General features: G+C 49.5%; 1 protein-coding gene across 5 annotated transcripts in view; it reads right to left on the bottom strand.

The window, feature by feature from the left end:
• Positions 1–306: 306 nt before the first annotated feature.
• Positions 307–13,559, bottom strand: part of RANBP10 (RAN binding protein 10) — an 81,719-nt gene continuing 68,466 nt past the window's right edge. For 4 of the 5 annotated variants that reach the window (XM_082489234.1, XM_082489236.1, XM_082489237.1 and 1 more), the window contains 8 exons: positions 12,604–12,716; positions 9,426–9,534; positions 8,274–8,422; positions 5,362–5,557; positions 4,216–4,340; positions 3,184–3,329; positions 2,593–2,704; positions 307–829 (listed from right to left, as the gene is read on the bottom strand). In XM_082489234.1, coding sequence (XP_082345360.1) covers positions 699–829; positions 2,593–2,704; positions 3,184–3,329; positions 4,216–4,340; positions 5,362–5,557; positions 8,274–8,422; positions 9,426–9,534; positions 12,604–12,716 — 1,081 coding nt within the window. In that variant the 3' untranslated portion in view covers positions 307–698. The remainder of the gene's footprint in view (positions 830–2,592; positions 2,705–3,183; positions 3,330–4,215; positions 4,341–5,361; positions 5,558–8,273; positions 8,423–9,425; positions 9,535–12,603; positions 12,717–13,559) is intronic. The other variant, XM_082489235.1, reaches the window with a different exon arrangement.

Here is a 13,559-nt window from a genome sequence, read left to right as displayed (position 1 = left end):
CGAAGGACCAGTTCCTCCAATTGCCATCATTAGCACACAACAGGACCTACCTCACCAGGTCTCCTGCAGGGTTGTATGATGTGTACAGCTGGGACCGAGTCTGTGGGCAATAAATACATCGGTGACTTTGTGGAGGTGGAAGAGACCTTTTTAATAAACAGGATTCAAATAAAATAATAATAATAAAAAAAAAATCCCTCTGAACTGCCACTGCGAGAAGAGTTCAGGCAACTAGCACAGAAGATGCTGCTGTATGTGCACGATGGAGGGAGAAGGGAAGAAAAGAACAAGCTGTCACCAACTTGATGAGCTTCCTCAGTAAATCAGCAGAAACCAGCTCAGCAAAACTCTCCAGATAAAATACTGGTGGATCCATGAGAAACAACTCAAATCAAACCAAAGAGAAACCCCTACATCGGAAGGCGCTACATTAGAATAACCAGCGAAATACTGAGTGCCGCTGGAGCCGCAGCAACGGCAGGGAGACGGGTAAGATCTGCCAGTCGTTCCTGGGGTCAGGAAAAGCCACACAGTGAGGGACTCACTCAATCCTTTCACAGGCAGTGTGTGTGCGTGCGCTAGAGGGGGTGGTGGTGGCAGCAGGGAGGTCAGGCTATCGAACGAGGTGGTGGTGTAGTGGCAGCAACGGAGGGTGAAGGGCAGCACTCAACGATGTCAACTCCATCTTGCTCTGGTGGCTAGTGCAAATAGTCGTCTACTCTGGCAAAGGAGCAGGAGCCCAAGCCCACGCGAGCCATGAGCCGCAAACACTCCGAGGCCTGGCCCAGGGCAAGCATCAGCGGGGGCTGCTTTGGCAGGTTCTGAGATTCTGTGGGGGCAAAAAAAGAAATCTGTTTAGAAGAGGCGTCCCGGCTGCGTGCCGGCTAACCTGCACTTGGGTCCCTCTCAGTCCCACCTGGGCACCAAGCCCAGCATCCCTGGCAGGAGGCGCTGGCTCTGGAAGAAAGCTACTCCTGAGTACTGCTGGCTCTGCACTGCTGCTCCTCCACGCACCCCACCACCCATGACACGTCCCACATGTGGCCACAGCTCAACAGGGCCTTTGAGAAAGTGCTGCCGCGGTGGCCAGAGCGAGAAAAAGGCAGTGGAGCTCCTGCTGCCTCAGTGCCTGCCAGAAAACGCTCAAAGCATGAGATCAAAGCACGGAAGAATAAGGAACGGCAGGAGAAGTTGGCACCAAGTGAGAGGCAACCTCTCCATCTCTCCTCTCAGGAGCCAAGCCCGGGTTCCTGAGACGGAGAAGCCGTCCAGCGGGCAGCGTTTGGCCGGCCGTGGATGGACTGAGCTAGCCCAGACTGGGGAACGTCCTGTGAAGTTACCCGAGAGATGACACAGCATGTGCAGGGTCTGGTGACAGGATCAAGTGCCTTGCCTAGGATGAAACAATCCCTTCCTTGCAGACTGGTGGCAGGCCATGACCTCATTATCACTACAACCATTTCTCCATCATGGGATTTTCTGTAGCTGAAGATGTCAGGAAGGTCAGCAACAACACGACAACTCATTGATCGCAAGCGTAAGACTTCCATCAGGGAAAGCTACTGCAGTAGTTACAATACCAGGTTCGAGATAAGAGAGTAAACGACAACAAGCTGTTGGGCCAGGGAACATTCTCGTTTAAGGAAAACGGGAGACCAGGCACAAACATTCAGCTCTGAGGGCACACAGGAGGGCAAGAGACTGCTCATACCCGGATCCAACCCTGATCCATCCTGCTGACACACGGAGCAAAGCTCATCAGAAAAAGGGGAACTGTTTTGCTAGCTGAAGAAAACCAACCTGTGATCCCACATCTGCACAGAGCCGGGTTCCCTCAGCACAGGTACGAGCAGAAGGGACAGAGCAACAGGACTGGACCGTTACCACAGCCCCGATTCCAACACTGGACTGACTGTGGGCCGCCAGGCTCTCTGGGCTCTAGCAGGCACAGCCCATGATGGGAACACGCAGCGGCGATGCTCCAAGGGAAGACAGACCCATTTAACTCTGCATGTCCGACACAAGATCAAAGGTACCTGGATTTCTGCCCCCCCCTCTGCTTTAGAGCCAACGCTACGGAAACCCTCTTCACTTACGAGCTGCTGCAACAGAGCAACTGCGTTCCCTACCAGAAAGCAGGATGATGGCGGGACAAAACTCTGCCAAGCCAAACAGCATGGAAAAGACCCCTGCTAATGCCAGCGAAGTGATTCGGGTGGGTTCAGAGCAAGAAGAGGGGCAGGAAATGCACTGAAGAGATCTCGGCTTCCTCAGTAAGCAGGGGAGGAAAATCCCGAGGAGCATCCTTGGAAGCAGCATTGAGGAAGACTGTGGTGGTTTAGACTGAATCGGCTACTGGGGACGTGGGGCACCCCAGATGGGACCGACAGATGCACCCCCTCACCCCTCTTCAAAGAGAGAGAGAGGCAGAGGAGGCCTGCCTTCCTGCATCACTGCCCTGGCAAGGGAGGCAAAAGCTAAACACAAGGGTTTCTGAACTTTTCCTAACACTCACAGACTTGTCCGCCACAGGACAGCCCTTGAGAGCGGGTATGTCCAGCGGGCAGCGCTTACAGAGGAACCAGACCTTACCCAATATAGCACTATTAAGAGCAGCACACACAGGTTCCCTCTGGATTGGGTCCAGCTGTTGACCGACGGGGCAGTTCCAAGGGTCTGAGTAAGCTAACAAGCTAAACGCGTCCTGTGTGAGAGAAGAGAAAGGCACAGTAAGGTCATGCATGGCTGCAAACGCACGGGAACACCTCCAAGTCCGTCGGCCGGGGCACCTCCTGCCATCGCCACGGTGACAGGTGCCTACCTCCTGCAAAGAAACGGCCCTTTTCTTCTTGGCGGCAAGGGACCCCACTGGGCCATCAAGAGAGTGGATTAAAGAGGGTGCCCCCTCCACCTGGCAGGGGAAGCGGCACGGGAAGGCAGGCAGAGCGTCACCTGGAGAGAAGAAGAGCGAACGCAGGCAGAAGCCGTATTTCTTCTCTCCTGTGCCGAGAAGCGGGTCTAGGTGCTCCGCGTTCACTGAGTTTCGACCTCTGATCCCCAGGCAGGTCCCCCTCTTCCTCACCAGCTGCAGAAGTGGGGGCCCGCCAGAGCTTTGCGAGAGAGCCCCCAACCCCAGCCCTGGCCCAGAGAACTGCTGCCATGCAGCACGAGGCCCAGGCTCACCTGAAGCATCTTTTTGTGCACTGTGTTCTTCCCATATTCTCTGCAAAGCTGCTCGCTCAGCATCTGCAGCTCCCGTCCAAACTGGATCATTCGCTCCGTGGCAGCATGGTTCCCTCCGCAGAGCTGCCTCTGGGGGCAGCTGTCTTCTAGAGGAAAGGCGGCGGAGAAGTAACAATCATCTCCCATTCCCCATCACTGCCCACTCTGCATCACGCTACCCATAAACTCCTTCCCCCTCTGGAGCAGGTAGCTGCTCCCTGCTCGAAGTTTATCCCAGAGGAAGCTTTTTCTGATCCCTGCACCACTACAGCCAGTTTTTTCACAGCATCTGTCAGGTACAGGGAAAATTTGAGCTCAGTTTGTTTAATGCCTGAGGACTACCTACAAATCATGTACTCGGATAGAATCACGGGAGCCTGCAACTCCTGCTGTGTCACCCTTTCATGCGTGTGACAGAGCGGACACAACACGGGAACCCCTGGCCTAACCCTGGACTCAGAAAACTTTCAGAGATGCCAACACCACCAACTTCCCAGTATTCAGTGGCCACAGGACCCATTATAACTGGGGGAATCGCTGGTTTCAGAGGTAGAGTAGCAAACTCATCTTCTCCCTCCTGGCTAAAGCACCCACAAAAAAGACAGCCGTAGCTGAGCACACTGCGCTGAGGACACTTGGTGGCTGGGCATCAGCAGCCTTTCATGGCTCAGGTCAGTCCCCCAGCTGGAACAAGTGCCAGGACTGCCCTGAGCTGGAATTTATGACCAGCACCAAACAAAACTTTGACTCCTATTGCTTTCTCTGCTCCACAATGTCACCAGCACTGCTGCCAGACTACGAAAAGCCAGACCTGGTTTTAGTTGCAGGACAGATTCATTTTCCCCGTGGAAAAGGCATCCCGAGAACTTCACTCACTGGGGTGGGGAAAGAATCCCAAAATACATGTTTTTTCCCCCTCGATCCAATCACAATTTTAACTCTTGTACCAGCTCTTTCTATTTCCCTTTACCCCTCCTGCCTCTGAGGCCCTACCCATGCTGGATTCATCCGTCTGCAGGATCTCTTCGTGTTTGTAGGTGCCATTCATTATCCTGGTGGATGAATTCTCCAGGACTCCGTTGGGGTAATGCTCAGCCTCCATTTCCATCTCGCTGTCACTGAGGTGAAAGGAGGAAAGAAAGGCCAGATGTCTACATTAGAAAAGTAAGAAATGAAGAGCTCAGATGCCAAACGATGCCCAGCAATGACCAGCAAACCAGGAAAGGTGCCAGACGGACCACAGGGAGCCAGATGGTCTAATTCAGCAGAGCAAAAATTGTCACAGGCTTTTGAAGGCAACTTCTGAAACAGGTTTCTCTTCTGAAAGTGCCTGTCGTAACTACAGGTGCAGAGTGCTTATCAGCTTCCCGTCAGGAAGCAGTCATCTCTGGGAGAGCGAACAGCAGCCAGACAACAGATAACGCACTAACATACTGAACAGGAGGGAAATGTTGGCTGATTAACCAACATTGCTGATTAACCACTGATTAACTGAAACGATGAGAAAATCTTGCAGGGACTTGGGCATAAATTCAGCGTTATCACATGGTTCTGGTAAATTGAGTCTGAACAAGTGTTTCTCCCTAGGTTAGGTGCTGTACGGCTCTCAAGAGGTCAGGATGGAGACTACAAACTGTCCTGCACACTGCGCTCAGAGGATGAGTGCCAGCTGCAATCGGCAAGAGATTCTACTCATCTGGAAGGAACTGGGCAACAGGTAGAGGCAGCCCAAGGAAAATACTCAAGAGGGCAATGCCCCAACCCAGTAAGCACTGAGCTGCTGCCTCACCCACTGAAGGGCAGCAGTAATCGACTGGCTGAGGCAGCAGCAACAGCTCAATGGGAGAGCTTCTACGCAAACGATCACGTTGGGCTCTGACGGCATCAGTTTAACGGGACAGCCTGGTGCTTGAAACAAGAGCATCATGATACTCCTTACGAGATGAGCCCCCGGGCCAGAACAGGGGAACTGGAACAGGCTTGTGTCCGCTGGGAACAGTAGTGACCTTGTAGATAAGGAAGAGTTACTCTGTTGTTCAAAAGAGCAGGACCGATGTTTTGGCTCTTCCGAAAGCAGACTGAGCCCTCTCCCACCATCTCACCCTCCTCAGTCAAAAAAAGGAAAAAAAAATAAATTACCTGGTTTCTTGGTTACTCGTACTACTGTGCTGCTGAGATTTGGTGGAATCTGTAGAATTGGACTCTGAGTAGTTCACAGATGAGGGGGAGGAGGAGGAGGAAGATGAAGATGATGAACTCAGTGTTGGGTATTTACTGTGACTCTGTTTGCTTTTTGTGGACATGACTCCATTGCTACAGGTGGGACTATCTGCTCCTGAAAGTCAAGAAGAAAGGGAAAAATGAGACCAGACTGACAGTACCACTCTATTGTGAAGTCAACAATTTAGCAAGAGAGCAGACCCCAAAGGAAGAAAGCAAAATAATACTGCAGATCTTAAATTATTATTCATCATCCTTAAATTCAACGGGGTTTAGAGAACACACAAATGAATATGGAAGGAACCCCACTGCTCAACAGCAACAGCTTAAGGAAGTTCCAAAAATAGGTTGTAAATAAGAGGTCAGCAGAAGCAGCTCGCACAAGCACAGAAATTACTGTTGAAATATGAAGCCGGGAGGGTTTGTAAAGAAGTTTACAAACTCTCTTCTCACAAACCCAAATATTTCTTATAAGCTCTCTATCCAGGAAAACTGTGAGAGCACCCCTGAAAACTGGGCCACGAGAACTCTTTGCAAGCAGAACTTCCCAGGCTTTCCACAACCTATCTTCCATTAGGCATATACCTGATTCACACAACACTCAGCAAATAACAACAATCCTCTTGAAAATCACAAGCTAACCTTCCTCGTTCCGGAGAACAGACATCACTGAAAAGAGAGTCAGGCTTGAAAACTCATCCCCTTCCCCACAAAAGGTGTTCCTCAAGCTGTGGAACTCGCTGACACGTGACACAAACCTTTGGTGATGACCACAAGTTTTATATGGATTCAAAAATTACTGGCTAAGACAACTGCAAATCATTAGGGGCACAATACTATTTCGGAAAAACCTCACTATGGGTTTGCCTTCTTCCTAGGCAACCAATATTGACCACAGGATCTTGACTAGATGACCTGGCATGGCTGTTCCTCCAGGAGTGATGCCCATATATCCAAATTCATCAATGTGCAATCGCAGCCCAGAAGGCCAACCCCATCCTGGGCTGCATCAGAAGAAGTGTGGCCAGCAGGTCAAGGGAGAGGATTCTGCCCCTCTACTCTACTCTGGTGAGACCCCACCTGGAGTACTGCATCCAGCTCTGGAGCCCCCAACATAGGAAAGACATGGACCTGTTGGAACGGGGCCAGAGGAGGCCACAAAGATGATCCGAGGGCTGGAGCACCTCTGCTGGGAGGACAGGCTGAGAGAGTTGGGGTTGTTCAGCCTGGAGAAGAGAAGGCTCCAGAGAGACCTTATTGCAGCCTTCCAGTGCCTAAAGGGGCTCCAGGAGAGCTGGAGAGGGACTTTTTACAAGGGCATGGAGTGATAGGACGAGGGGGAATGGCTTCAAACTGGAAGAGGGGAGATTTAGATGAGATATGAGGAAGAAGTTCTTGCCTTTGAGGGTGGTGAGCCCCTGGCGCAGGTTGCCCTGAGAAGCTGTGGCTGCCCCATCCCTGGAGGTGTTCAAGGCCAGGTTGGACGGGGCCTGGAGCAACCTGGGCTGGTGGGAGGTGTCCCTGCCCAGGGCAGGGGGGTGGGACTATATGATCTTCAAGGTCCCTTCCAACCTAAACCATTCTATGATCAGCTGATCCCACAATTATATTTACAGCTAGGGAATTTATTTATATTTTTAATCACGACAATGCAAAGATTCAAACAAAAGGTCATTTTTTGCATTTAAATGGCAAAGACGCAGTGTGCAACAGCTCTGCTTAATCTTTGAAACACAACTGATGAAATTATCACTATTTTGAATGCACTAAGGTCTGACAGAGAGACCTGTGGAAGGTGGTGTCCCATGTATGGAGACAAATACATATGAATGTTGCCTTGCATTGCAGGTGGGTTTTATGTAGGCATCTCATCTCCCGGTTGAAAACAGGTATTACCAAGAACTTTTATGGGCTGATGGGATCATTCTGACTATCTAGTCAGAGAAACATACATAGGGTTTCTCACAACACAACACAACACAGGAAAACAAAGATACTGGCTTGGGAAGGCGAGCGAGCGCTTGGAGACATTCACATAATTGTCTTCCTTTCCCTTACACGTTTGCCTGTCGACTGTCACACGCAGCAGCGGGAATACCAAAACCAAATGCTCAGATGTCTGTGAGCAGCTCAAGGCTCGGTGAAGCAGCTCAGAGTATTTTCAGGGGCTCTTCAGGTCATATTCCGCAGTCCGCTCCATCTTCAAAGCCGTAGTCAATAATTACCCAGGGAAGACAGCTTGGGTGTCCTGGTTTCCCTTGTTCTTTCCACTTCAAATCCTAAAGTAATTTCCCAAACTGCAAAGAGTTGATGTTTCAGCGATGGGTTTTGCAGTACAGAACTGTTCCCTTCTCACATGTTTAAAGCTTGCAAGGTAGAGTCTTGGGAGAAGGAGAAGCTCTCATGCACGCCATCCCCTTAACCTTTCGCTCAGCTGGCCAGAAGAGCGCATCTTCTGCTCGGTCCTTACTGGAAAGCAATTCTTCTGCAGACTCCAAGGTGTGGGAAACAAGCTTTGTTTTCCAGACCTCTTCTTACAGCTCGGTCAGCGAAACACTGAGTCAGTAGTGGCTGCACTAGAAGGCCACCATCAAAAGCTTCTTTACTCTGAAAAAAATCTGCTCTGCAAACAATCGGCTGTGGAAAATAACTAACGCAAAACCAATTTTGTAACAGCATAGACGCCCGTGACAACAGTACGTCCTCTCAGCTGGGTATCAGAAAGGAAAGGAGCATTTCATAGAATAATGTACAGAAAGTAGCAGGGAACGGACAGCAGCCGCCCTTTAACATTTGCTCTTCTCACCAGGAGACACACAGAACACACTTACCGGTACTATGAACGTGTGAGTTGCTTGATCCGTGTCTAGGACTTAAGCTGGGGGACCCGGGGTAACTGTCCTGGGATCTGGGGCTGCGGGCACTGAAACAACGGACTTCACTGTCTGTCCCGTTCACCATCTCCACAAACTGCCGACACCTGAATTCATAGGAGGAAAGAAGGAGAAAAGGGTGCGTGACAGCCAGGATGCTCTGCGTCGGGGTTTCCTTCATTACTGAGCGGAGAAATCCTAGAACCCGCATAGGAGTTCAATTTCTCGCCTTCGAAAAAGACATTTCAGACTCCCGATACCTTCGTATTGCGAGTGCTCTGATAACGCTATGGGAGGAAGTAGTTCAGAAACTGCAACTTTGATGCTAACGAACGTTGAAGACGTTCCCAGAAAGCAAGTTTATTTCTATTGTGCTAAGAAGAAACTGTTCCTTTACAGCATGCTTTCATCTCCACCACCTCTGCAGGAACTCCAAAACTCGACTGTGGGGGTTTCTTTCAGGGACATGATACTGAATCTGCCACATGTCACAGTTCCTCCACTACTCCATCAACCTGGTGGCCAATGGCAAATAGACAAGGAAGGGTAAAAAATGCCATCTCCACAGTGATAGGATGGTGAGGACAGCTCCCCGTTTAGCTTTACTGGGAACTGTCCTTACACATCTCAGGGGGCTGGGGACAGCCACTCTGTATGGCTGGGAGAACTGGGACACCCAGGCCCTAAAGAGACCTCTTTGGTCTCTTCCCCAGATAGCCTTTTCCATCCATCTGCCTTTCTAGGAACCTTCACAGTGACTGCCACCTGCTCCAACGTGACAAGATCTCCACAAGACAACTAAAGGCCATCTGTGAAGGAGCTTCTGGCAGTCAGCGGAGCTAAAATTTCACCCACCTCTGCCTGACCTCAAGAGGCAAAGCCATACCAGGTCTGAGCAACAAAATGGCTATGTCTACGTTGCTGCAAGTACTGTGCAAAGGACTGGACCTACATCCTCTCCCACCTGCTCCCAAAGGGATCTCAGACAGTCTGAACTCAGACCAAGGTGTGCAGCCAGGCTGGATGGCTCCACAGCCTCTTCCTTCCCTCCTTCATCCACACAGGGGTAAAAATCCACGTATTAGGGAGTATAAAGCTATTCATACTTACTTTAACATGAAGAGCAGGTTGGGGTTATGTTCTAGGAGGCCAGGATAGAGCTGCTGGGTGGCTTCTATAGCCTCTCCCACTCTGCCTGCTAATACTAGCTTCTGTATTCCTGAAAATGAAAGGACACCTATTGACACACAGGACCGGCCAACAAGAACAGCCAGAAGGGTTGTCTCACATGTGCCACACAGCCCCCCACTACCACCTTCCACAAGGGCTAGGAAGAACTGGGGACCACATTTAGAGAAGGCTCCGGGGAGCAGCTTTCCAGTATCTGAAGAGGCCTACAAGAAGGCTGGAGAGGGACCTTTTACAAGGGCATGTAGTGACAGGACGAGGGGGAATGGTTTTACACTGAAAGAGGGGAGATTTAGATGAGATATTAGGAAGAAATTCTTTGCTGTGCGGGTGGTGAGCCCCTGGCACAGGTTGCCCAGAGAAGCTGTGGCTGCCCCATCCCTGGAGGTGTTCAAGGCCAGGTTGGACGGGGCTTGGAGCAACCTGGGCTGGTGGGAAGTGTCCCTGCCCATGGCAGGGGGGTGGGACTACATGACCTTTAAGGTCCCTTCCAACCCAAACCATTCTATGATTCTATGATTCTATTTATTATGGATTAGGATAAGGAAAAACCTGTGAAAATGAGGGAGAATCTGTTAGGAGCTCAGAACCACCAAGGTTCTGAAGGATCTGAAAGACGAAGTGGATGTGCTGGGGTGCGGTGCTCTGGGACTTTAGTCCTTTAGTGACAGAGCTATGCAGCGATGGAAAAGGAAGCAGGACACAACAACTGGATGGGAGCAAGGAGGCTGCCGGGGAAATGACAATTTCAGAGGGGAAGTCCCTGGGTCACTCCCACGTTACATCCTCTGGCTGGTTCATGCTTGGAAGCGTAGGTATGGCTGAGCATCAGATAAGCAGAGTATTCTTAAAGGGTCTGTGGGATTAAACCACAGCACAGCAGTGTTTCCCCAATATCCCTACCTCTAAGTAGAAGTAATTATACCAACAAAACTGGGTTCCTGCAAGTCCCACCTCAATGTATTCCCAGAGAAGCACCCTGTGCTTGGCCTGCAGAGAGGACGTGGCACCTGTAAGCTAGCTCCCAGAATCAGCTACAGACTAAGCTAGAAACAGCTCAACAAGTTGTACGCTTCTAGGAGGTGCAAAGATACAAGGCAGAAGCCATCTATCATCCTGGGTGTCCTTGTCCCACGTATATTCCTTCAGCGGGTCAGAAGACACATTGGCAAGACTTCACTTGAGATCCCATCCCTGAACACTCGGAGAAGCTGCTGAGATTCACATTTTTTTTTTTTTATTTCTATGTGTACTTAAAACTACAAACTAAATGTACTTAAAACTAAAAATGCACTGCACTTCCTTCTCTGTTTTTCCAGGACTCCTTACAAACAACAGAGAGAAGGTTTTGAATTGCCTGTGAGGTGCTTTGTGAGCCTAACAACAGGCTGTGACTTTCGCAAGTCATGAGCAGCTGAAAGCCCAGCTCGGTAATCCTCATTAGTAATCCCCAGTAACAATCTGCAATGACTTGTCTCGGCTCCCACTTCTCAGTGTCTATTTGCTTGTTATCATAGCTGAAAGCCAAAACCAAAGACGCAGCTCTCACACCAACGTGCGCTGCGCAGTCTCCTTCATTTCGCGCTCTGTTTCTTCTACTTACTTGCACGTCCGTTTTCACGTCTCGCTGCTTTTGACAGCTCCCTTCTTCGCCTTGTTTGGCAACTCTCACAGATGTCGCTGCCTTTTATACTTCCCCCTCTTTTTGTTTTCCCATCTGTGTTTTCCTCGCACCTTTTATTTAAGCCCCAACTTCAGAGCTCTGAATTCCTTCCCTCCCATCTGCCTCGTCACCTGTCCTCAGACAAACGAGGCTGCCCCGTCTCGCCTGCCTCCTGTAAAGCTTTTACCAATTAAACCCACACCAGCAAGAACATCGGCGGGGGTCAGGCTTGCATACCACGTGACCTGGAAAGCACAAAGCCCACCGGTACGAACGGGCAGCAACTACAAGTAATTTTGGGTACTAAGCAGAGTCCCCAGCTGAACCTGAATGCTGGCTAAGCGTATGGAATGTATGGAGAGTGAGCTACAAAGGGGCACGATGCTCCTGGTACGTGACAGTCACATGAGAAAGGGTTCACAAAGGGAAGGGAAATGTACAGAGCGGGACGTAGCCCGTATTCAACAGCCAGGAGAATGCAGAAAACACACCGACGTTCTGTGACTCTGCAGCCTGAGCCTGTGAATAGAAAAGCTAAAAAAAAAAAACCCCAAAAAACAGTATAGCAGGAGAAAGCTCCAAGCCTTATTCTGCAGGAACCAAAAGCACTTACAGCCTTACCAACTGAGAGATGATCATCCGCTTTGGAGGAAACAGCGGTAACCAAACCAGACACAGAATACAAATTCTTCACCTAGTGTGAGCTAAACAAGTTGGCTGTGAATTTGCAAAACCTTTAGTATGCAAAAAATTTACCCGAAGACAAAATGTGCAAAGGGACTGGAAGACTTGTTAAGTCTGGAAGCTGTAGTCAAAAGAGACTGACATGTCTGGGTCCCTGTGACCACCCTAATGAAACTGCCCCGGCTGCAACAGACTGCATGGAAGAACCCAAATCCCAAGGGATCCTGGTACGCAGTGACCTGAGCCCAGCTGAAGTCCAAGCTAATCATTCTATTCTCCACCACTTTGGCGCTACCTCCAAGAAAGCACCTTCTGCCCTGGATATCACGTTTAGCCTGACGCGTGAAACCGCTCCTCTCAAAGCTGCGAGTCACCTCATCTCTTCCAGGAATCAGCTACTGATTTTTCAACGAGATTGAGGAAAATTAACCAAGCTGATCAAAAAACTTACTCTCTTCAACACACGCGGGGCATTTCTCGGAGCAGACAGGCAAAGAATAGGGCAGTTCTTCAGGCAAAGACAGCAGAGGGTGGAGGGGACACAGTGCCGATGGGAAAAGCGGTCCAAGCAGTGGTCCCCAAGCTCTACTGACCCACAGGCAGCAACACTAAGCCATCAGCATGCTGCGGACAGCTTTGTACTGTCGTGGAAGAACTCTTCTACTTCCAGAGCACTTCATTCCTCTGCAGAGCCCTGAAGGTAACACGTGGCCAGCGTGCCACGCTTTGCGCACGACTACCCGCGAGACTTACTTTGTCTGTTCTTTATTGAGGTCTGTTCTTCCTGGATTGTGGTGTCCGTGACTCTGGCAAAGGCAGTTGCTGTTGAACAGTACCCATGATGAACCAAATAAGACGAAACCATACTAGAAAAAGAGAAAATACAAACAGATGTAAAAGTATTGGTAAAAACAGGGTAATCACACCGGAGGAAAAAAAAAACAAACATCAACACAACAGAAGTTGCAATTTTAGTGACCAAACTCAGCTTGCTTAGGGCATAACCAGGTCCTACTTCTGGGTCCAGACAGTGTAACTTTACTACACAGGTATCTGGTCCTCGGCAAACAGAAGGGAGACTCTAAATTCACCTTAAGGGGAAAAAAAATAAATATTAAGACTCCCAGTGCATACACAGTATTTATTTAATTACTGTCCAAGGGTCACTTAAGAGCTCAGTACTGTGTTACTGCCAGTGACATCCTATAGAGACATGGAATCTGAACCCCAGAGAGGCTCATGGCTTTCAAGTAGATCTTAAAAAAAAAAAAAAAAAAGATTCTGGTCCTGAATTTCTTCCATCACTTATTGTGCCAGCAATTATATCTTTGGTAGTTGAACCTCCTTATGAATTCTACACGTATCTCTTATCTGCTGATTTACGAAGAGTAGACCGTCAGTATTGATTTTACAAACATTAACACATTTTTAAGTTGTATTTTAAAAAACTGTTGGGGGGGAGTGGGTAGTATCACTGTCAGAAAAGAAACACAACAAAACCATCTTTCTGAACAGACCATTTCTAAAGCATTCGTGCCTTCCCAGGACGTGACGGGTAAATGTTAATGCTCATAGGATTTTAATAAAACCTAGGAAGCCAGCACAGGATTTCAAAGCTTCTGGCGATGAATCCCAAAATAGGTTTCTCGTGATGAAGCCGGTACTGATCCAATCAAGTCACAACTCAAAACGCACGTTCAACTTAGCCA

Source organism: Vanellus vanellus (assembly GCF_965231255.1).
Source record: "Vanellus vanellus genome assembly, chromosome: 12".
In the NCBI taxonomy this organism is placed as follows: domain Eukaryota; kingdom Metazoa; phylum Chordata; class Aves; order Charadriiformes; family Charadriidae; genus Vanellus; species Vanellus vanellus.
The sequence above is the reverse complement of the archived record's forward strand: the minus strand, read 5'-3'. Positions and strand labels throughout refer to the sequence as shown.